General features: G+C 35.6%; 1 protein-coding gene across 6 annotated transcripts in view; it reads right to left on the minus strand.

Moving 5' to 3' along the window:
• Positions 1-24,899, minus strand: part of DOCK7 (dedicator of cytokinesis 7) — a 229,639-nt gene that overhangs the window by 46,222 nt on the left and 158,518 nt on the right. For 4 of the 6 annotated variants that reach the window (XM_044238357.1, XM_044238356.1, XM_044238364.1 and 1 more), the window contains 8 exons: positions 21,729-21,898; positions 20,621-20,775; positions 9,706-9,888; positions 9,433-9,595; positions 6,072-6,168; positions 2,852-2,948; positions 2,415-2,549; positions 1,361-1,513 (listed from right to left, as the gene is read on the minus strand). In XM_044238357.1, the coding sequence (XP_044094292.1) occupies positions 1,361-1,513; positions 2,415-2,549; positions 2,852-2,948; positions 6,072-6,168; positions 9,433-9,595; positions 9,706-9,888; positions 20,621-20,775; positions 21,729-21,898 (1,153 nt within the window). The remainder of the gene's footprint in view (positions 1-1,360; positions 1,514-2,414; positions 2,550-2,851; positions 2,949-6,071; positions 6,169-9,432; positions 9,596-9,705; positions 9,889-20,620; positions 20,776-21,728; positions 21,899-24,899) is intronic. The other 2 variants (XM_044238362.1, XM_044238361.1) reach the window with 1 other exon arrangement.

The raw sequence follows: 24,899 nt of genomic DNA on the forward strand, positions 1-24,899 counted from the left end.
CATTTAAGTAGCTCTTTTTCTTTTTTCTATTATGTGTTCTTTATCTTGTGTGTTTTACTGATCTTTCTCACCAGTCTTTTTCCTTTTTTTCCACTCAAAGACTGAAGCAAAAAAACTTCATTGCTGTCCTTTAAGTGCAGAAAACAACAATCAAGAACTTGGGAAATATTATTCCCAAGAATTGTCTTGCACAAACAACTACAGGATAATATTTAGCTAAATAAGAGATGATTAAAGCAAAAAAAAAAAAGTAATAAAAGAAAACAGTCATGAATATCAATTTACCAAATAAGAGGTAGAGGAGAAATAAATTATGTGTAGGCTTTAAATCCTCTTTCAGTCCACCAAGTGGACCAAATAGCAAGGATATAGAAAAATAATGTAATTAATATAGTATTTTAACTCAGTACTCTGAAATAAAGAACACTCTTTTTAAGGGTTTAAGTAACACTACACATCCACAGCACAAAAAAGTAGACATAGTTATCTAACATTGTATAATCATAATGAAATAAAACTAAAAATTAACAACCAAACTTTAAAACAAAAAGGGCTGTCAACTCATTGGATTAAAAATACAAACAAACTACAAAATATCTATAAAACAAAAATACTGAAAACATTACATATCAGAAACAATGATATACCAAAAACAATGCTCAAAGGACAATTCTAGGCCTTAAATACTTATTTAAGTAAAAATAAATGAGTTCTACATTTGACTGAAAGAAAAATACTACAAGTGAACAGATTATCAAATAAAACACTTTAAAAAAAATAATAAATAAAACACTTTAATAAAAACATGGCGTTTTTCAGACTGGCCCATAATCATAGAATATCAATCTAAGACATTTAAACCTTTGATTTTCTTTTCTTTTTTTTTATTTTTTAATAAAGATTTTATTTATTTATTTGACAGACAGAGAAATCACAAGTAGGCAGAGAGGCAGGCAGAGAGAGAGGAAGGGAAGCAGGCTCCCCGCTGAGCAGAGAGCCCGATGTGGGACTCAATCCCAGGACCCTGAGATCATGACCTGAGCCGAAAGCAGAGGCTTAACCCACTGAGCCAGCCACCCAGGTGCCCCTTGATTTTCTTTATTAGCATTTTTATTTTACTTACTCGTAATAAGTGAGTTTTCCAAAAGCTCAAGATACATGTACATTCTAAGTTGTGCTACTCTGTGTATCTGTAGTACAGGAAGTAAGACTGGAGACTTGGGTTTTTGTAAGACAGCCGCATAGTAAGAAATACCAAGGAAGTCTAGACTTAAACAAAATGCCACGCTCTCCCCAAAACACATTTACAAGATATCTGCAGAAGTTATATTCCCTTATAAACCCGGGGATAAATACTCACGTTGCCGATCTCAAAGTTCTGTCTCATGAGGAGGTAGAGTGAGGCGCTGGCGTGTGAGCGTATCGTACTGATGCTGCTGCTGCAGTGTCGGAGAAGCCGGAGGCACAAGTCCGCACACTGCTCGGTCTCTTCTTCGAACAAGAGTTCAGGGAACTGTAAAAAACACCACCAACACGTGTTAATATAGCCTGAACCAGAGAGTTGTTGGTATAGCCCAGTTTTTAAGATGGCAAAGTGCTACTTGCTGATGCTTAATAATGCTTAATAATGTGGGCCACAGAGCCAGGCAGATTGGGTCTGAATACTGATTATGTCACTCATTAGCTAGTAGTGTGATGCTGGACAAGTTTTCTCAGCCATAAAAAGGGCCTAATGTTGTTATCTACAGGGGATTGTAGGACTATCTGAGATTAGATACTATGCACAAAACAATGTGGTAACCAACATGAAATAATTCTGCAATGTTTTTATTATAAAATGGTATAAAAGTAATTCTCACTGGTTAAACCTTCATCGACAGCTCTGCATTCCATATTATTAGATGACTATGATAAAATTATTAGATGACTATGATAAAATAGGTACCTTCAAGATTTCAGAATATACCTATTTCCTGGGGAAAATGAACACTAGAAATAAATATTTGCAGCAGCTGAACAAACAAAAGTACATTCTTTTCCATTCATCATGGGGTAAGTTAATGCCAATGGAATGAACTACTTACACCTTAAATTCTTTAACAAATCAAGTAAGGAACAGACAGAATGAGATAAACAGAAAACAAGGAAAGCTCCATATTTAAAATTAGTTATGAATTTTGGGCCCTTCTCCACAACAGAACTATTGTTTATTAAGCCCAAAAGTGGTTAAGGGTGATCCAAATAAGAAAGAAATTACAAAAGGCAAATAGTAGAAAGAGGCAAAGAAGAATCATACATCTTAGGTTATTATTAAAATTTTAATTATATTAACCAATGAGTGTGTTAGATGATCTTACACAACATGAAGAGAGAAAGCAAAGTCTGATGAAACTGCATGTTCAAAAATGACCTACCTTTGACACCAGGGCTCTTTGTGTAGCAAAGCAGTGTTGTAGATAAACTGCGCTTTGGTTACAGGCCATGCTATGTAGTAGGACTTTCAGGACCCCACCAAGGATGCTCTCTTTGGATTCTGTTACAGAAACTGTCTACAATTTAAAAACAGATGAATAAAACAGAGATGTACCTGCAATTTGGCTAGGGAGACAGAATAGAAGGAAACAGTTTTTAAAAAATAGGAAAAGACCTAGGAGGACTTTAGGGAAAAGCAGCTGATTTGACTAAGGGAAGAACAGTGGGGGAAAAGAATGAATAGGATTTAAGTGAGAAAAAAAGAAAAATTTTTATGAACTACTGATATAGTTCAATGTAATTGTATGGCTCAATAAATACTTTTGGCACAAACCCAATTTACCAAATCTATACTTTAAATTCCTCATGTGTGTCTTACCTGGACGACAATCTCTAATGTATCCAAAATGATTAGGTTTGCTTCAGTAGCCAGATTTCCATCAATCAGTGCTTCATGCTCAATCTCTGCTCTTGATCTAATACAAAATATCATAAGAAAATACATTTACACAGAACCACCATTCAAAAAAGACTTAAGATATACAGGAAAAAAAAAACAAAAAAAACTTGGAACTATTTTTCAATACTTGCCTGAAAGAAAAATTGTAAGAGAAAATGAAGTATTTTACACAATAAGAAGTGTTTTCTTTTTGTCAACCATGTCAATACAGACTTTCTCACCCCATTCAGTCCCATAATACCACTGAAAGCATACATGTTTAGCTTTCAGAGATGTTTGCTACAGGACACTGTTTTATTCTGAAAAGCACTGACACTAGGTGGTGCTACGGGGGCTTAAATGTAGGGTTGCTTCAAGTAAAGCAACCCTCAAATGTTTAGTACTCATCTTACCATTTCAAGGATTTTCAATTTATTTATTTAAGATAAAAGTACTTATTTTTTTCTAAAGCATCTAAATTTTCAATATTTTTGTATCAAAAATACAAAAAATTTTCCTACAAAAATTCTGATACAGAAAACAACTGAACTCTTCCCTAAAACTCTGGACTGAATCACCCATTAGAAATAAAACAAGTTGGGGGCGCCTGGGTGGCTCAGTGGGTTAAAGCCGCTGCTTTCGGCTCAGGTCATGATCCCAGGGTCCTGGGATCGAGGCTCGTATCGGGCTCTCTGCTCAGCGGGGAGCCTGCTTCTTCCTCTCTCTCTGCCTGTGCCTCTCTGCCTACTTGTGATCTCTGTCTGTCAGATAAATAAATAAAAAATCTTAAAAAAAAAAAAAAGAAATAAAACAAGTTGATGCAACAAAGTAGTTTACTTAAAGGGTAAAACCGACATTTGTTTATTGGTAATACATATATAGAAACTATATTATACCAACGTAGACAAAACACATAAATAAAGGTAGAATTACAAGAACATATTAAATGCTAACTTTTCCAAGTTTCTGGATGTTCAAGCCTCTGAGTCTTTATTACTAAGCACTTAGTACGTGAATTTACATTTTATAAATGAAAAAATCTTTAAAAGATTTATTTATTTGAGATAAAATAAGTGAGAGAGACAGCACGAGTCGGGGGAGGAGTAAAGGAAGGAGCAGAGGGAGAAGCAGACCCCCTGCTGAGCAGAGAGCCCTGATGCAATGTGGGCTCCAATCCCAGGACCCTGAGATCACGACCGGAGCTGAAAGCTGACACTTAACCAGTTAAAGCTAACGCTTAACTGAGCCACCCAGGTGCCTCTTATAAATGAAATAAGGAGAAAATACAACATAAAATTAAATTGGGAAATACATATATAATGATCAAATTTAAAATTCCCATAAGATTTTATTTAGAAACACGACAATAACATCATTGCTGATTCTTTTTAATCAGGAAAACACCACCATCACCACCACCACCAAAAACAAAAGCTTCCTTAAAACAGAGAAATGTAGAGAAAACACATTATACAAATGCAAAAGGAAGCAATATAGTATAACACCTCTCTGCTCTGTGAATTCTAAAAAACAAAACACATCTGGAAAAGTAATCAAAGAAATGGACTTGGACAAAGAGAGAAAAGCGGACATACTTAAAGCTTTAGAATTGTTAAATGTTTATACTGAATTCAAAACCTGCTATGGTCTGCATATTTGTGTCCCTGCAAAATTCATGTGTTGAAAATCTAATGTCCAAGACAATGCTACTAGCAGGTGGGACATTTGGAAGGTGATTAGGTCCTCAGGGTAGAACCTTCTTGAATGGGATCAGTGCCTTTATGTAAAAGGCTCAGGGAGAATGCTTGTCCTTCCATCATCTAAGAAGACAGCAAGAAATCTGTAATCCAGGGGTACCTGGCTGGCTCAGCTGGTTGAACATCTGACTCTTGATTTTGGCTCAGGTCATGATCTCAGGGTCCTGGGATAAAACCTTGTGTTGGTCTCTATGCTCAAGTCTACTTCAGGATTCTTCTCCCTCTCCCTCACTCTCTCACACTAAATAAATGAATAAATAAATAAATCTTTTTAAAAGGAAAAAAAAAGTTTGTAACCCAGATGAGGGCTTTCTCTAGACATCAAATCTGATAATGTCATTATCTTGAACTTCCCAGCCACCAGAAAGGTCAGAAACAAATTTCTGTTGTTTATAAGCAATGCAGTGTGTTTTATTGTGTTATAGCAGCCTGAAGAGACTAAGACAAGTTTCTTGTAATCCAAACCCTCATCTATCTGGAACCGAGTCTGTGACTTGCTCTTTGCTGGCTTATACAAGGCAGTCTTTCCTATGGTTTATGATGTCACTGTGTGTGAGCTAATATTTCTGCAAAATTAAATTTTCTGCAAAATTAAATTAAATTTCTGCAAAATTTCTGTGAAAACCCTCCACAGCCTGGTCACAAGATGGTTATCACATAGGATGACCAAGTATCTTGATTTGCTTTAGGACAGATCTGAGGGACTCCCTGGAATACCAACATGGGTGTACTGCGCAAACTTGAATGAGTTGGTCACCATATTCTCAGTTTATTGGGTGAGTAAAGGTACTTGAGCGCTAACCTGTAATTACAAATACTCAAGAGAAAAATTTTAGCCACTTGACTCAATGTCACATTTCATGCCAAGCAGTTTTACCTGAGGTCCCCTAGCCAGTGAGAAGGGTTTATTACACTGAAGGTATAGCCCTTTGGGATCCCGGAGCCAGGGAAGTAGATTTTTAATTGTTTTTGGCAGTAGGGTCAGTTAGCCAACAGATTTATCTCATGCTAGAAACAGAAGACCTGGAATATTTTGTCTTTCTTCAATTAAATTTTAAGCTCCAAGAGAGCGAAGTTTAGCTTCCTAATTGTTGATGACATGGAAATATTTAGTTAGTGTGACTCCCAAAACATATTCAGAAATTGTTGCAGACTATATTTCAAAAGAAGATATTTAGAGATAACTGTCGGAAACAAACATTCTGCTTTACTGTACCACATGAAAAATTCTTCCCTCAAATCTTTTTTAATCTAAAATTTAAAAACTAAATGCAAGTATTTTGTTGTCTAAGATTTGAACACCTAATATATTAAAAAAAAAAGTCCACTAAAATTAGTGATTTTCCTCCTGCATTTGAAATCCAAAAAGCCCATCAGTAACATAAAATAGAAGGCTATATTACTTGTCAAGCTTCTCAGTGTTTTGACGCCAGTGAGTCATATCCTTTCTCCACCTCAGATTTTCTTGACTTCCAAAGGCACTTCCAGATGGGCTTCTCTCTGTCAAATAAATTCCAAAACCATTTTAAAAATGTTATTTCATTTGGACAACCTATATGCATGTTTGCAAGTATACAAGAAATACTGCACAATGCCAACTTTATACATAGCCATTTTATCTTCAGCACAAGTAGAACACTAGTACTTTTTATTAAAACTTCTTTACAGCAGTTATAGAAGAAATACACTTGTTACATGTAATATTAAAAAACCAACTCCCTTTTATTATAAGCAAACCTTAACCCTGATTTTTTTCAAAACCTAAACCGTGGCTCATAAGGCCCGATGTGGTAAGACCTTACTCTCCCTCCTGCCTACACCACCACAGTTATTGTGTGTATGTTCTCGGTGTAGGTACCGTCTCCCTCTACATGTTCCTGAATGACAACCTTTGCAGTGGCGGTTGTTCCTCTCATGTGATTATTCTTCCCACAAATTTTCACAGGCCAGTTATTCATCACCTCCACAGAAACGTCTTCCTCAACTCCCCCACACTTTTTTTTCTTTTTTAAATGATTTTATTTATTAATTTGAGAGAGAGAGCACAAGCAGGGAGGAGGGGCAGAAGGAGAGGGAGAAGCGGGATCCCAGGGGAGCAGGGAGCCTGATGTGGGGCTTGATCCCAGGACCCTGAGATCATGACCTGAGCCAAAGGCAGAGGCTTAACCCACTAAGCCACCCAGGCAGCCCTCTCCAACACCTTTCCTCTTAATTGGCTTTATTTCTCTCCACAGCCCTTATGATCACAAGAATATAAGCTATTTAAGAATGGAGAATATGCCTATTTTGTTCACTCCTTTATGTTCGGGGTTGACAATGTGTCTGGCAATACTGAGAGTTCAACAAGTTTTTGTTTAATATATAAACAAAATAAGAAGGATTCCTAAAGTAATTACTCCCTTTGGTCCACAGAAGGCAGGATGGGAGAAAATTGGGGGCTTTCTCCCAAGGTTTCTGGGATGGAAAGCAGCCTGAATGCTGGGGGTTCCTATAAGGGGTAGCAGCAATAGAACTGGTTCATACAAATCCAGCAGAAATGAAGAAGCCATTTAGAATTGTCAGAGATACACACTTAAATGATAGAATCAGCCATGATTTCAGTTTAAGTAGAAAACTAGTGCTCCTTTTTGAAAAACCCAAGACTTAAAATTGGTTGGAAGGAAGGGGAAAAAAAAGTAAAAATTCAGAGTTCACCCAGTTCACCCAGGCACCCCAAGAACTTCAATTTAAAAAAAAAAATAAGACTGACATATAGCATTATATTAGATTCAGATGCATAATGATTCGATATATGTATACATTATTAAATGATCACTACTATAAATCTAGTTAACATCCATCACCAATGGATGCATCATCATGCATTGTAATTTTTTCATGATGACAACTTAAGATATACTCTCTTAGGAACTTTCAAAATAATATGCAGTATTATTAACTGTAGGCACCACACTGTACATTACATCCCCAGTACTTACATGTTTTATAACCAGAAGTCTATACTGGTTGACCTCCTCCACCTATTCTGCCCATACCTCGCCCACACCCTGGGCAACCACCTATCTGTTCTCTGTATCTATGAGTTTATTCACTTATTTATTTTAGATTCTACATAGAGAACTTCAGTTTTTATATTCATACAAAGATAGCTGTCCTAAGGCCACAGGCTTTAAAAAACGTAACATACTGTTAACAGTGCCACGCTCTCTGACATTAAACCTTAGTAAGAAAGAACTGTAGTACAATATAGAGAACTACATTGGAAATCAAAAGAGCCTGGTTTTGTCCCTTAGTTTATGACCTTAGGCAAGTTATTTACCTCTGGTAAGTTTCATTTTCTTTAACTTAAAGGTAAGGATAATCATTCATTATATTTTGGTGAAAATTAATGACCTAAATAAAAGTTAATTATCATGCTTTCATAGAGGGTTGTTGTATGTAATAAAGGAGTTAAAAGAATATCTGTTAAGTACCCTGTAGACTGTACATAAACAAAAAGTGAAGAAACATGATGCTTTTAATTCTAAAGAAAAAGGTTTTGTATTCTTATGAAATTCCAAACATACAGGATAGCATATAAAAGATATTTAAGTTTACACAGATAAATGATATTTATGTGTTTATGTGTTTATCTGTGTTTATGGCCTATCAGAAACATTAAAAATATTCGTAAATGTGCAATATATATTGAACTATTAGCTTGTGTCATATACACAGACGACTGAGCCATGTCCCTGACCTTAAGGAGCTCTCAGCAACACTATTATTTGTCAGTTTAGAATTTATGATATATGACACATATATATATGATATATACACACAGTCACTACAATGATGGTAAGATCAGTTAGTTAAACTACCTTTCAAGTTCTCAAAACAATCACAAGTGGAAGAGGAAAAGGAAAGTGAGATTAAGTGGTTTGGCCAAGGTTTTATATGGCTAATGGATACCAGTAGCTGGGATTAGAAACAGACCTCAAATACTACTAACCCATATCTCTCCCTGATAAATTTGAGTCTGATGGACAATATATTTCCCTTAAATACAGGGTATATTAACTTATTGTGCCAAATAGGAAGTTTTTAAGTGTAAAAAGTGATGCTATGTAGAAAGTATGGCACTAAGACTGAACCATTAAGGTCCATTATGGACTTTGGTGACAATGATGTCTCAGTGCTGGTTCAGTACCAAGTTTAACAAGTCACCACTTAACGGGGGATGTCGATAGTGGGGATGCAATGCATGTGTGTTAGGGAGTATATGGGAAATCTCTGTATTGTTAGCTCAGTTTTGCTGTGAACCTAAAACTGCTTTTTAGAAGTCTGAAAAAGGGGAGGGGGTGCTATTAATAATTACACAAGGGTAACAGGAATAAACTGGGAATCTCCAGAATAAATCAGAAAATATGTTCACCCTATTTAGAACTCTAACTTGAATTCTTACAGAGAAGTGGTTCCTCAAGTTAATGCACCATTTCATTTAGAACACTTTTTAAGGAGTGCCTGGGTAGCTATGTTGGTTAAGCATCCAACTCCTGATTTCGGCGCTGGTCACAATCTCATGGTTGTGAGATCAAGCCCCATGTCAGGCTCCAGGCGTGGAGCCTGCTTAAGATTCTCTCTGTCCTCCCTCTGCTCCTCACCCCCCTTCCTCTCTAAAACAAACAAAACAGTAAAAAACACTTAAAAAAGTATAGAATCTTTGAAGACTTGCAACAATGATCACTATAATATATAGTTCAAGGAAACTGAAAAAATTCTCACCAGAAGGAGAAGCTACTGTGTACGTACCAAGCTGTCCTCGACTTCGGCGCACCATTTCTTGCCTAGCACCTATGCTCCCAAGAATAGCTTCTTCAAGCTTTGCTCTCATGTCTTTTGATTTCTTAAAGGTCAAACTATTCATTCTTTCAAACACTTTCTTTCCCTAAAATTTAAACGTTAGAAAAGAAGAGACATTGAGGAAATTTTCTTCTTCCTTTTCCAAGTGATGGTTGCTTTCTCATTCTTCCCTGCAATGGCACAGTGATCACTTACTTTGTACTCAAAGCAAGATACGCAGAGATAAAGCAAATCTAGTAGCCGGTTTAGCTGCAGGACTGAGAGATCTGTAAACCACTTTTGTAGAACCGTCTCATCTGCATTCTTGAGAACCCAAAGTAGACAGATCAAAAGGCTCCGACTGGATTCTGCTGAAAAGGTAGTGTGTTGCCTGCCGCTCTGAAAATAAAGAACAGTAGGATGAGACAGATTGATCAATGGCTCTTTCTTTTGGGGGGTTGTCAGGTGTTTCCTGCTAAATGCAATAAAACAAAAATTGCTGAAAAAAGCAAATATTTAAAAAGAACCATTTGAGGGACACCATTTGGGTAGCTCAGTCGGTTAAGCGTCTGCTTTCAGTTTGGGTCATGATGTCAGGAGTCCTGGGATCAAGAACCACCTCGGGCTCCCTGCTTCTCCTTCTCCCTCTGTCCCCCACAACTTGTGAGAGGGGCATTCTCTCTCTTTTGCTCTCTCTCAGCCAAATAAAATCTTAAAAAAAATAATAAACCCACCATTTGATTTAGATAATACTTGAATAAGTCACATAGAACCTTAAACTTCAGGTCCTGAGGTTTAATAAACTTTTCCCGGCATTGAAAGATTGTTTTAATTTATGGTAGGGTTTCCAGTAGAAAATAAATAAACGTTAATAGAAAACATCAAGGGAAAAAGCTAAAAGATCCTACTATTAAAACTGATGTATCTATTTTCATCATGCCTGATATAATATGGTAAAAGGAAAAAAGCATTCAGTAAAAGTGATGTAAGAACAGAAAGTAGTAACAAAATGTTTACCAGGTTTAGAGAACCACAGTTTCCTCTCAAGGGCCACTGTTAGAGCAGATAAGACGAAGGTGCTATTTTCAGTCTTTGGTCTAAATTACTATATAGTATGTGAACTATAAGGGAAAAACTAACAAAAACTTGTCTACAGAACCATTTGTTCCATATTTATTCTGCTCTGGTCATCATGCTAAGCTCTTTTTTCTTATGTTATTTCATTTAGTCCTCCAACAATATTACCAAGCAGCTTGAATCATCTAAGTTTTACAAACAAGAACACAGGATGATAATAATGATGATGATGATGACAAAACACAACAAAAGTTGCAATGTACTAGACTCTATGCTAATCATTTCTTCTTATTTAATGCTCACGATGATTTTAGGGGTTGGTACTAACTATTGCTACTTCTAGTTTATAGATAAGGAAATGAAAAGCTAGAGAGTAAACCAGGATTTTAGTCCAGGTTAACCAGACGCTAAATCTTATATTCTTCACCATTATACTACATTCTAACATTTGGTGAAGTAAATATACTACATAAGAAGAAGAAAGCAGTGGAAGGGATGTTAGCTGCTGGGGTCATGATCTCAACACTAACCTAATCACTCTGCTGGTCCGCGATGATGAAAATGAGGTCAGAAGACACTCGTAAGATGCTTATTACTCTGTGCCCTTCACTGTACCGAACACTTTACGCATATGAACTTATTTATCCCTTGCACCTACCCAAAGAGATAAATATTATTACATAACCCATCTTATAGACCAGAAAATCAAGACATCGAGAAGTATTTTGTACATGTATTTTGCAGTAAATACCAGGACTGAGAATCAAATGCAGAAAGAGTGCTCCAGAGAGAGTCTGAGCACTTTTCTATGTTCACCGCCTCTCACGGATGCATGCACTTGTATATGAGTCACCTACATAAATTCATTGAACCAAATTACACAATAACCAAATTAAGAACCCCATGGACTGCTTTAATGTAATACTAGATACAGTTAGAAGAAACAAATAAACTGGAAGATAGATCAAAAGAAACAACCTAGCATGAAGCACAAGTCAACAAAAAGATAGACTACACAGAACAAGAGCAGACACAGAGGATAGGATAAAGAGGACTAACAGATGTTGAATTGGAATACAAAAAGAGGAGAGACAGAATGGAGAAGAGGACATATTTGGGCACATAATAGTTGAGAATTTCATAGAACTGAAGAAAGATGCTGAACCACTGATTTAAGAAGTCCAAAAAATACCAAGCAGAATAAATAAATAAATTTAAAACTAGATGGAAGGGCGCCTAGGTGGCTCAGTGGGTTAAGCCTCTGCTTTCAGCTCAGGTCATGATCTCAGAGTCCTGGATTTGAAGCCCACATCGGGCTCTCTGCTCGGCAGGGAGTCTGCTTCCCCTTCTTTCTGCCTACTTGTGACCTCTCTCTCTGTCAAAAAAAACTTTAAAACTAGATGGAAGAGTGAAACCGCAGAAGATCAATTCTAAGGAGAATGTCATAAAGAAGAGGGGGAAAATATCAGCAATGGAAATGAGAAGACAGTAGAAACAATGACCTTAGCATGCTGGAACAAAACAGGAAACTCAGATGCTATTTTGAAAAAACAAAAACAAAAACCTTAAGAATGAAGGTCACACATTTTTCAAGGAAACTGAGTTCATCAGCATAGAACAGGAAATTCTAAAGGGTATTTCACAAAGAAGAAAAATATTTCTTATGAACAGTCACAAATTTGGGAGAAGAGGAAATACAGTGCTGAACATGTGAACAAATCCAAATGATAATTAAATTTATACAGCCATAAAAGTAACAATTTTTTTGAGGTTTAATGATATATACAATTAAAAGCGCCTGAAAATAACATTTAAGTAGGGATAAATCCCTACTTTAAAAAGGTAAATTTAAAAAATTTTTTTAAAAAGGTAAATAAATATGCAACCTTTTCTGAGAGCCTTCTATTAACCAATGTGAAAGTAAATGGAATGATTGGAGTGGAATTTAATTTAAGGAAGCGCACTGTAGTTTGTAATACCATCACAAAAAGAATACAAACAGAATGTGTAACTTACAAACTAGCAGAAAAGAAAATGTAGAATGAGGAAAAAATGGAAGTAGAAAAAAAACAAAAGAAAATAAGGAGACAAAAGAGACAGAAGGGATGGGATAATATGAAGTGACATTAAAATGTTAAGTACAGGGGCATCTGGGTGGCTCAGTAGGTTAAAGCCTCTGCCTTCGGCTCAGGTCATGATCCCAGGGTCCTGGGACAGAGCCCTGCATCAGGCTCTCTGCTCAGCGGCGAGCCTGCTTCCCCCTCTCTATCTGCCTGTCTCTCTGCCTACTTGTGATCTGTCAAATAATTAAATAAAATCTTAAAAAAAATGTTAAGTACATCAAATTCATAGTAAATTTAGTTACACTAAATTAAATGATTTTAAAAACTCTAGTGAGACAAAAATAAACAGATTTTAAAAATTTAAGACAAAATCTAACTACATACTATTTATAAAAGACATCTAAAACATAAATTTCAAACATTTAAAACACAAGAAAAAAATGCTGAAAGTAAAGGATGGAAAAACTCTTATCTTGGAAGAAACCTAGCATAACTAAACTAATACACAAAGTAGACTTGAAAGTTAAAAAAAGTATTACAGTTCACTTTGATAAAAGATGAAATCCATCAAAAAACATAATTTAAAATTAGATATTTCATAATAAGGCCTCAAATGAAACTAAACCTGACAAAATGACAAGTTATTAAAAAACCATGACTGTAGTGTGGTATTAGAATAAGCAGAAAGAATTCAGTAAAAAGAAACAAAGGTTTAAACAGTAAGATTAACAAATTGGAAATATTAGGTGTAATGGACAAATACAGAACAATGAAGACTATGCATTTTCAAATACATGAGCTATTTGCAAAAACTCACTATATATAAGACCATAAAAACCAGTTGCCACAAATATAACAAAATAAAATTACACAAAGTTCTCTGATTATGGAATCAGGCCAAAATCAGAAGCACAGGATCATGAGAATTTTTCCTATGACCACACACACACACACACACACACACACATTTTGTTGGGGGAACAGAGGGAAAGGGAGAGAGCAATTAAAAAAAATTTAAAAATAATTTAATTTATTTGACAGAGAGAGAGAGAGAGAGAGTGAGTGCACATGCAAGCAAACAGAGTAGCAGGGAGAGGGAGAAGCAGGCTCCTTGCTGGGGCTCAATCCCAGGATCCTGGGATCATGACCTCAGCCAAAGGCAGCTGCCCAACCAAATGAGCCAAGAGGGCAAATTTTAAGTAGGTTCCACATTCTGCCAGTGAGGAGCCTATACAGGGCTTGAACTCACAACCCTGAGATCATGACCTGAGCCAAAATCAAAAGCTGGATGCTTATCTGACTGAGCTACCCAGGCACCTCACCTTATGATTAGAATTTTAAAAATTTTTTTATTCAAATTCAATTTAATAAACACATACTGTATTATCAGTTTTAACAGCAGAATATAGTGATGCATCAGTTGCATACAACACCCAGTGATCATTATCTTTATCCTGTCCTCTGTAATGTTCATCCCACTGTCCCCCATCCCTCTGTCCACTTTCCCTCCAACAACACTAGTTTGTTTCCAAGTGTTAAAAGTTTCTTACAGTTTGCCTCCCTCTTTGTTTTCATATTATTTTCTCCCCTCCCTTCTCCTATGTTCATCTGTTTTGTTTCTTAAACTCAACATGAGTGAAATCATATGGTATTTGTCTTTCTCTGACTTATTTTGCTTAGCATAGTACCCTCTAGTTCCATTTGCACGAGTTCATTCTTTTTGATGGCTCAGTAATATTCCAGTGTGTGTGTATGTGTTTACACACAACTTCTTTATCCATTCATCTGTCAAGAGACAGATGGACTCTTTCCTTAGTCTGGCTAATGTGGACAATGCTAGTATAAACACTGGGGTACATGTGCCCTTTCAAATCACTATGTTTGCATCCTTTGGAAAAATATCTAACAGTGCAATTGCTGGGGCATAAGGTAGCTCTATTTTTAACTTTTTGATGAACCTCTATGTTTTCCAGAGTAGCTGTACCAGTTTGCATTCCCATCAACAGTGTAAGAGAGTTCCCCTTTTCTGCATCCTTGCCAACATCAGTTATTTCCTGACTTGTTCATTTAAGCCATTCCAACCCGTGTGAGGTGGTTATTTCATTGCGGTTGTGATTTGTATTTCTCTGATGCCAAATGATGTTGAGCATTTGTTCACGTGTCTCTTGGCCATTTGTAGGTCTTCTTTGGAGAAAGATTAAACATTTTAGAACAAAAACTTAGAGCCTAAAAATCTAAAAAAAATCATAATGCACTTTAGATATATTTTTGAGCTGAATAATAAAAATGCTCCATATAAACTGTGGCATGTAACTAAAACAATAACTAAAGGAAAATGTACAGGCTTATAATATGTACTAAAGAAGAAATGATGAAAATTAGTGAGCTAAGCACCCACCTCAAGTTAGAAAAAGAACAATATAAACCCAAAGAAAATAGAACACAGTAAAAAAAGATAAACATTCCAAGTGAGGATCAAGGGGTGCCTGGGTAGTTCAGTGGGTTAAAGCCTTTGCCTTCAGCTCAGGTCATGATCCCGGGCTCCTGGGATCGAGCCCCACGTCGGCTCTTTGCTCAGCAGGGAGCCTGCTTCCCCCTCTTTCTCTGCCTGCCTCTCTGCCTACTTGTGATCTCTATCTGTGAAATAAATAAATAAAATCTTTAAAAAAAAAAAAAAAGTGAGGATCAACAGGCCCCAAACTGGTTTTTATGAAGACTAAAGATATACACAAATTTTTGTTGAGTCTGATGCAAGACAAAGGGTACAAAAAGCCAACCACAGATATGAAACTATTTATATCCACTACGGATCATACAGACTTTTTCTACTGGAGTAAAATTTACAAAAATCAGTGTAAAAGGAAACAGAACAGTTGAACAGTCTTACAGTCATTAAAGAAATTAAATCAGTAATTTTTAAACTTTCAAAAAAGAAAACTACAAGTACAGATGGCATCACCCACAGGTTCTCCAAATATTCCAGGAAGAAATAACTCCAATTTTAAACATGTCCTTCCAGAGAACAGAATAAAAGGGTAAACTCCCTTTTAAATTTAAATTGGCTAACCTAACCCTGATTTCAAAACCTGTAAAGAACATTATGAGAAAAATATCACAAACAGTTGTTTACCTACAAGCATAAATACATGAATCTTAAATTATGTCACACAAAATCCATTAATATACAATCACGAGAAAAAGTCGGTTTAATTCGGCAACTGAAGGCAGGTTTAACACTAGGAAATCAATTGAAAGGGGTCATAGTAAAAGATTTAAAAGCAAAATAAAACAAGTGTCTCAATGGATCCAAAGAGAGAATGATAAAATTCACCTAGTCATAATTAAAAAACAGAACTCTTAGCAAAGCAGGAACAGAAAGACGACTTTCATAGTATAAGAGAGGATAGTTGAAAAAAAACAAAAACCAAAAGATCCCCCCAAAACTATAGCATTTACGTGTAAGAATGAAATGTTGCAAGTTTGCACTTTTAAGGATGCGAACTATTGTCACTTGTATTCAACAATGTACTAGAGGTTCTGGCCAGTAAAGTTAGTCATGGAAAAAACTTGAAAGTAAGAAACCAACTGCCATTATACACAAATGATAGGATGATAGAAAAAAAATCTACACATATGTTATTAGTTTAGCAATTCTGCTGGAAATAAGCATCACTGTATAAAATTAATTCTATTTCCACAGAAAATTAATCAACAGTTGGAAAAAAGAATTTTTGGAAAAGAGGACACTCATAAGATTATATATATATAATATGTAATATTATATATATATAATTTTATATATATATAATCTTTATATATATATAATATATAATATATATATATCACATGTAATTTTATAATATAAAAATAAAAAATATCAAGGACCAAAACCACATCTATAGAAGATGTACTAGGCTTCTTCTTCTTTCTTTCTTTCTTTCTTTTTTTTTTTTTTAAAGATTTTATTTGTTTATTTGACACAGAGAGAGATCACAAGTAGATGGAGAGGCAGGCAGAGAGAAAGGAGGAAGCAGGCTCCTCGCTGAGCAGAGAGCCCGATGTGCTCGATAGGGCTCGATCCCAGGACCCTGAGATCATGACCTGAGCCAAAGGCAGAGACTTAACCCACTGAACCCCCCCAGGCGTAGTGAAAACTATAGGGACTCCTGGGTGGCTCAGTTGATTAAGCCTCTGTGTTAGGCTCAGGTCATGATTCCGGGGTCCTGGGACTGAGCCCCACATCAGGCTCCCTGCTCAGGGTAGAGTCTGCTTCTCCGGCTCCCTCTGCCTGTTGCCCTGCTTGTGCTTTGTTTCTCTCTCCCAAATGAATAAAATATTAAAACAAAAAAACAACCTATAAAAGTTTCTATATTCACAGATGTTAAAGAAGATCTAAATAATAGGGAGATCCATCATGTTCAAGGATTAAGAGATTTAGTAGTGCAAAAATACCAATTTTCACCAAAATTGATTCATATACTCATTACAATCTCAGCCAAAATCCTCACAGATTCATTGGTTTTTGTTTATTTACTTTAGTGGAACAGCATAAGCTGATTTTATAATTTATGTTAAAAACCTTTTTTTATATGCATGAGACCTTTTTCTACATGACAGACCATACTGAAGTAGTTTCGCTTAATAAACAGTGCTGAGATAATTTGGTTTAATATAAATGAATGAATGAACAAACCTGAATTCCCAGATTCTACTGTTCATAAAAAATTCCAGGTATATTTTAGGATTAAAGATGGAAGAACAAAAAAACATTTGGAAAAGTAACAGGAAATATCTTCAAAATCTTAGAATAGGGATCAAATTTTTAAAGATACAAAAAATACTAGTTGTAAATGAAAAGACTTTTAAATTTTTAAAAAACTTTTAAAATTTTAAAAATTTTTAAGTGTTTTAAATAAGGCACTCCAGTCACCAAATTCACCATTAAGTAAGTGTTAAAGGCAAGTCACAAATTAAAAAAAAAAAGATATATTTGAACCACTTATAATTGACAGTGGATTTGATCCAAAACATATAAACTCATACAAATTATAAACAAAGGCAGACAACCAAATGGCAAATGGGCAAAAACTGCTAGAACCTCAACACCTCAACAGAGAAAATCCAAATGGCCAACATGTATATGAAGAAGTGCACACCCTCATAAAGCACCAGGGAAATGAAAGCTGAAATTAGATACAACTATAAAGTATCAGATTGAAAAAAAATCTTCAAGTCTGAAAAATCTAAATGCTGATGAACATGTGAAAGAATGGGAACGCTCATACTGTAGGTAAAGTACAAATTGAGACAAACCCTTTGGAAAAATACCCAGGTATATGTGGTATAAAGATGCATACATATTCTTTAACACAGCCAATTCAACTCCTAGGAAATAATCTAAATAAAAGTGCATATATATACAAGATACGTGTAAAGAAAGCTACGGGGGGGGGGGAAGAAATCTATAGGATTACTATTTGAAATAACCAATGATCAGAAGCCATTCATGCATCTAAGAACAGAATGGGCAAATAAACTTAACTATAGTCAATCAACTTAATGACATATAGAAATGAAAATCAGTAAATGATAGCGACATTTTATAACACGGATGAAAACTAAAGATATAACAACAATAAATTACAGTATTTAGGGATGCAAAGTTGAATGGCAAAAGTATAAGCAAATAAGCAATTACTTCATTAGTTAGGATAGAGGGCAGCTTGGTGGATAGCTGTAGTAGGGAAGGGCATGCTAAAGATTTCTGAAAGGCAGCCAACGTTCTGTATTTTGTCCTGAGTGCTGGTTACAAAGGTGTTCATTTCACAATATTTTGTTAATTTGTACATTTATGTTTCATATACTTTTTTTTCCCAATTTATTTATTTTCAGAAAAACAGTATTCATTATTTTTTCACCACACCCAGTGCTCCATGCAAGCCGTGCCCTCTATAATACCCACCACCTGGTACCCCAACCTCCCACCCCCCCCTGCCACTTCAAACCCCTCAGACTGTTTTTCAGAGTCCATAGTCTCTCATGGTTCACCTCCCCTTCCAATTTACCCAAATTCCCTACTCCTCTCTAACGCCCCTTGTCCTCCATGCTATTTGTTATGCTCCACAAATAAGTGAAACCATATGATAATTGACTCTCTCTGCTTGACTTAATGTTTCATATACTTTTTAACATATATATTTCACACAAGAAAAGTTTTAAAAAATGAAACGGAAGGTCAAAAAAAATTGAGTGCAGTGGTCATTTTGGGCAGAGACAGGGACTGAACAGAGGGCAGACTGGAAACTTTCAAGGAATTTGCAGTGTTCTGTCCTGAAGCTGGGTGGTGGGTACACTACTGTTTCTTCTATTAATGATACCTTAATTGTGTATGTACTTTTCATATTATACATACTACATATATAAAGTACCAGTGATAAAAGAAAACTGATAAATTGGAATTCAGCACTTCAAATGATGCCAACAAGAAAGCAAAAAGATAGTCCATAAAATGGGAGAAAATACTTGCAAATCATGTAAGAGATTTGTACTCAGAATATATATAGAACTCTTTCAACCTGATAACAAGAAAATGAGTGACACAATACTAAAATGGTAACAAAGATGGATGAACTTTTCTCTAAATAAGGCATACAAAAGAGATGCGTTGATAAACAAATGAACAGATGCTCAACATCAGCCGACATTAGGGCAACGCAAATTAAAACCACACTGCGATACTACTCTATACCAAGATGGTTATGATTAAAAAAAGACAGTAAAGAGTGTTGGGGAGGATTTGAGAAACAAGAATTTTTATTTATTGCTGGTGAGAATGTAACATGAGGCAGCCACTTTTAAAAGAATTTATAAGTGTCTGAAAATGTTACACACAGAGATACCATATAACCCAGCAGGCTGAATTCTAGATACCTATCTAAGAGAAACAAAAACATGCGTGCACACAAAGACAAGCACACAAACGTTCATAGCAGCATTATTCCTAACAGCCAAAAACTGGAAAGGATCCAAATGTTCATCACCTGACAAATGGATAAAAACCTGGTATAGTAATACAAAAGAGTACTGCTTGGCAACTAAAAAAAAAAAAAAAAATTAAGATGTGCTGATGCACACGACAACATGGCTGAATCTCAAAAACTTTACATGTGGTCAAAGAAGCCAGACACAAAGATCACAGTGTATAAATCCATTTATATGAAATGTCCAGAGTAGGCAAGTCTATAAAGATATACAGACAGAAAGTAGGTGAGTTGATGCTTAGGGCTGGGGGGAAATAGAGAGTGGCTCTTAATAGGCATAAGCATCTTCTTGGGGTGATGGAAATACTCTAGATTGTGGTGATGACCACACAGCTCTGTAAATACAATAAAAACCACGAAACTGTACACTTAAAATGGGTGAATCTTTCGATATGTAAACTATCTCAATAAAACTTGTAGTTGTCAGGACAGCTTCCACAAATACTGCATTTTTCTGAAAGGAAGTCTTTTAGAATTTGATCTTGCTCTATCGGCAGTTTGTTTCCTCTCTGTTCCCATATCCTTCCCTCTTTAAGGGGGAGAATAAATACAGGGGCAGAGTACCTACTGATTTTTTTAAAACATGAAACAGTATAAATCTTCAGAGATTTAAAAAAAGCATTTCAACTGCTAAATAACTGAAAATATTTCTTAGGGTTGAAGAACAAAATGGATTCTGAAAATAAAGAAAATGGGTCATATACAATAAGGTAACTTCCAAAATTCTGAATGATGGAATCCAGAGCTTTATACCATAAACCCTGAGGTATTAGTAATTTTGAAAACAACTCAGTACAAGATAAACAATATTCTCAGAATCTTAGTTTCCACAATGTGAATGAAACCCAGAGTACTCTTGCATCAGCTAATACAACAACCTGTTCTTTAAGGGTACATCCTTGTAAATACCTGTCTTCCTAGAAAAAACTTCTGCAGGAGAGTTGTTCTTACCGATGATGTGAGGAGGAAACTGCCGGGCCTCGTTAGTTGAGGAACTGATGTTCCTGCAATTGCCATGGCAACTGTCTGGCTTATCATGCTTCCACTCTCACTTTCATAGTCATCAGGGGCTATACAAATTGGTCTTCCTCGTTGATTTTGAGTTTCTAGAAAAAATAAAACCAAAACAAATAACAAAATTTCCACTTGGTTAACTAACTATTAATTAACAGTTATTGAGCAATTTCCTATTCTCTATAACTCATTAAAAGAAAAAACCTGTTAACCTGAAATATTTATCATTAGATTTTATTTTCAACAATATTTTAAACATTAACTCATTCCTACAGTAATAACTTACAGTTTTGCAGAGAACTTGCTAGTCAAAGAAGATATAATAATATAAACATTTCTGCCTTCAGATTAGGAAGCCCACTTTGGAGATAAAAATACTGGTTGAACTACTCACTGTCAGTCCCTCAAGACACTGAGTTGGTTATCTTTGTATCACCCCCTCTGTTCAAGTTCTTAATACATAACGGGTACTCAATAAATGTCTGTTTTTGTTTTTTTTAATGCAAACTACAGCGTTTTATTTAGGACAAATGAAGGAATCCAAGAAATTCTAAATATGGAAAGCAAGAGCAATAAAACTTTGTGAGTTCTAGTTTTTAAAAAGGCAACGTGACTTCAACTTCTTACCCCTGTGTTAACAACAAACCTAATTCTTGTTATTCAGGTAAATATTAATTTCAATTACATATATGAATAAAAATGAGACTGAAGGTGGTAGACATCTGCTGTCTTTTCTTATACACATATTTTCGGATGCATAGTACAGTCTCATACCAAAAAACCTATTTTCTAATAGGCAGGTACTGAAGTGTTATGAATCATCTAAAAACTCATCATAAGAACTACTTAAGGAAAGCCTGCAGTGAATTCTCTCACGTAGTCAAAAGTTATTCAGTAATATAGTTAAATATTTACTGTTTACTTATGTCAGTGCACATTTCCTTGTATTGTTTTTCCTAAAATAAGATCTTTAAGCTTTGAGATATTTCTAAAACTTGGAAACACTGAGATTTCCTTTAGGATGTGTTTTAAATACACGAAGTACCTGTAAAGTCATAAAGCTGAGGAACAGTTTCCATGATGATGCCAATCAGAGGCAGATACAACATGGCCACCCTCGCCTTTGTCTGGGGGTCAGAGTACCGCGGGTCTGAGTCGTGACTGGATAGTAAATTGTGTACCATATTGATGACTTTCTTGTGCAATCCGAACAGTCTATTTAAAAAGAAGATGAAGCAGAAGCAGCAGCAGTAAGGTCACAGAGATTAGTTAATATCTTTAAAGCAAACAGTAACTCACAGTACTGAATCAACTTTGTTAAACTTTGCCAAATATTTGCATGTATTCCTATGAAACACTTCTCATTATAAAATTAACAAATGTTTCTCTATATAAAGTAAAGATGGAGGGAAAAAGAAATGCTAAACAAATTCACCTAGGAGAAAATCTGAATTATTTTTACATTAATTCATTAGTGCATATTCACATTAAAGAACTTAAGACCCGTTATGGTTATATTTTAAAGAAAAAAAAATCCTAAGTAGCTTCAAATTTTATTTCAAAATAGGTATTCTCACATTTATCAAAAATAAACTTTCATGTGCTTTTTCTAAAAGAAAAATCTTCTACCTAATGGATTATGCAGTCCATAGGCTGGAGGGTGGGTATTGTCTTTGACTTCTCTTATTTAAATTTAGCTTCCTTGCTCATCTACCTCATTTGGGTCCTACACCTTCTGTAGACTCCCCAAATCCTGAGTTTCAATTGGGTTAAAATACTCACAATCACTAACTTTTTTTTTTCTGCCTCTTCTCAAATTGAAGAAACTTTGACTATGCGAACTATTCTAAGTAAACATTTGGTCAACATAGGTCCTTAAGGCTACACCTGGCAGCAGTTCCATATCTTATTCTCTCTCCTTCAGCCTCTCACCACCCATTCAGAAAAAGATCTTGATTCCGACTTCCGATTTTCAGGAAAGAAAAACCATTCTGGATTTGCTCTAGCCAGATCTTTAACACACCTCCACATTTATATCTCTATCATTCCTTTTGTCTCAGAGAAAGTTGTACTTCACCCCCAAAAGTAATTTCTCTATTATGTTTAATGAACCCCATGTTTCTTCAACAGCTTCAATGCCCCCCACTAAACCCTTCCCTTCTTTCAAATAAGCCTTTCCTATGTTGAAAACACAAATTCACTTGAAACTAGTCTCTTTTACCTTATATACAGTCTCCTAGTAATAAATTATTACAACAATTTCTCCAGTAATAAACTTCCTGAATGTCCAGTCCATAGCAACTGTTTTCATTTACTTCCTAGTATCTACTCCCTTTCTTTGGAACAAACAGTTTTTGAATGCTTACAACATGGTACTGTACTAGTTTCATCATTTAATAGCTAAATTTCTTAGGCGTATGTACCTTCTCTGTTTTCCTATCTAGGGGTAATCGCCTACCTCATAAGGAGGATATGAGAATTAAGTTGCATACTTTATGTAGCATATTATTAGCACACTGCCTTCCTTGGTATTTAAGATCACAATGCCAATTTCAAAGCTGGGATTGGAAACCTGGGCCATTCATCTTATCTGCCACTTCACATTGCTACATATGAAATCTAGCTGGAGATTCTTCTTTCCAAATTTTTATTCAGGAAGTGTATTTTTAAACACTGTCAAGAACCACATCTAACTGACATATCTCAGATTTTATTCTCCAGTTCTCTACTTGATGCTGCCATCTCTTTTCTCAATTTTTTTCTCCAGATAGTTCCCTCCCTTTCCTCATACTCTCTCTCATTTTACCCAAATCTCAGATTCCAGTCATTTGCTTTTTATGTTCTCCATTTTGAATTTTTCCATTACCAATGAGGACTTCCAAACCTGGGTATGTATTCCTTACTCTGTAGCTACCAGCCCAATGTTAACCTACCAATAAGCTCTACCCACTCATCATTTTTTTTTTTAAAGATTTTTTTTATCTATTTGACAGACAGAGATCATAAGTAGGCAGAGAGGCAGGCAGAGAGGGAGAGGGGAAAGCAGGCTCCCTGTCGAGCGAGAGCTTGATGCAGGGCTCGATTCCAGGACCCTGAGATCATGACCTGAGCTGAAGGCAGAGGCTTAACCCACTGAGCCACCCAGGTATCCACCCCCCACCCCACACTCATCTTTATAAGCCTTTCATAGGTCTACATTACTCAGTCACATGCAGTTATTAAAAAAATGTTTATGTAGGACCTGCAACATACTATTTTTTTAGTGTTAGGGATAAGACACTGTCCCTGTTCTTAAAGAGTTTGCTATTGCAAGAAAGAAACACAGACACAAAAATAATAATTTAGTGTCACAAATGCAGTAAAGGTATTAATCTTCTATACAACTATGTGCTACAAAATTAGCATTTAATCATATTGTTTCATAGTCTTAATTTTCTGACTATACTGACAGTTTCTAGAGAGCAAATGTTTGATCACTATTAAAACATATTATTGCCCACAAGGAATTATTCTTATTAGCAAGCAGATGAAGTAAAAAGAAAATCATTATTCTCAAGGACCTATCCAAGACAATATATGTTGGATTTTTTTCTATATACCACTAAAGAATAGAAAATCTAGAGATTGGCTGAGAGTCTCTTAAAGTCAACTACTCATATGTTACTGAATTAACATATTTATGAATGTGCCAGACAGGATTTTAAGGTATTGGAAATGTAACAGTGAACAAAAAAGAAGAAGTGTGTGCTCTCCTAAAGTCACTTTATAATGGGAGGAGACAGAAATAAAGCAGCAAATTTCAGAGAAATGTTTTGTAGAAAATAAAAGAAGGCCATATGTATAAGAATGATTGTGACAGGGCAGTGTGTCTATCATTTTGATTGGGTGGCCAGTGAAAGCCTCGCCTAGAAGATGCTATCTGAGTGGAGACCTGAAGAATCACAAGGAGCAAAAAGGTACATGACAGTCTTATGGTAACATGAGCACTGCTTTTTTAGGCAGAGAAAAAAAAATCCAAGTGCAAATAACCTAAGTTATGAGTAACTTTGGCATACTAAACAGAAAAAAAGGTTGAAATGGCTAGATTTTAATATGTGGGGAGGGAAGATAGTGACAAAATTACACAAGAATCAGATAAATAGGGCTTTGAGGACCATTACTAAAAGTCTAGATTTTAGGGACACCTGGATGGCTCAGTCAGTTAATTGTCCTACTC

Source organism: Neovison vison, chromosome 2 (genome assembly GCF_020171115.1).
Source record: "Neovison vison isolate M4711 chromosome 2, ASM_NN_V1, whole genome shotgun sequence".
Taxonomy (NCBI): Eukaryota; Metazoa; Chordata; class Mammalia; order Carnivora; family Mustelidae; genus Neogale; species Neogale vison.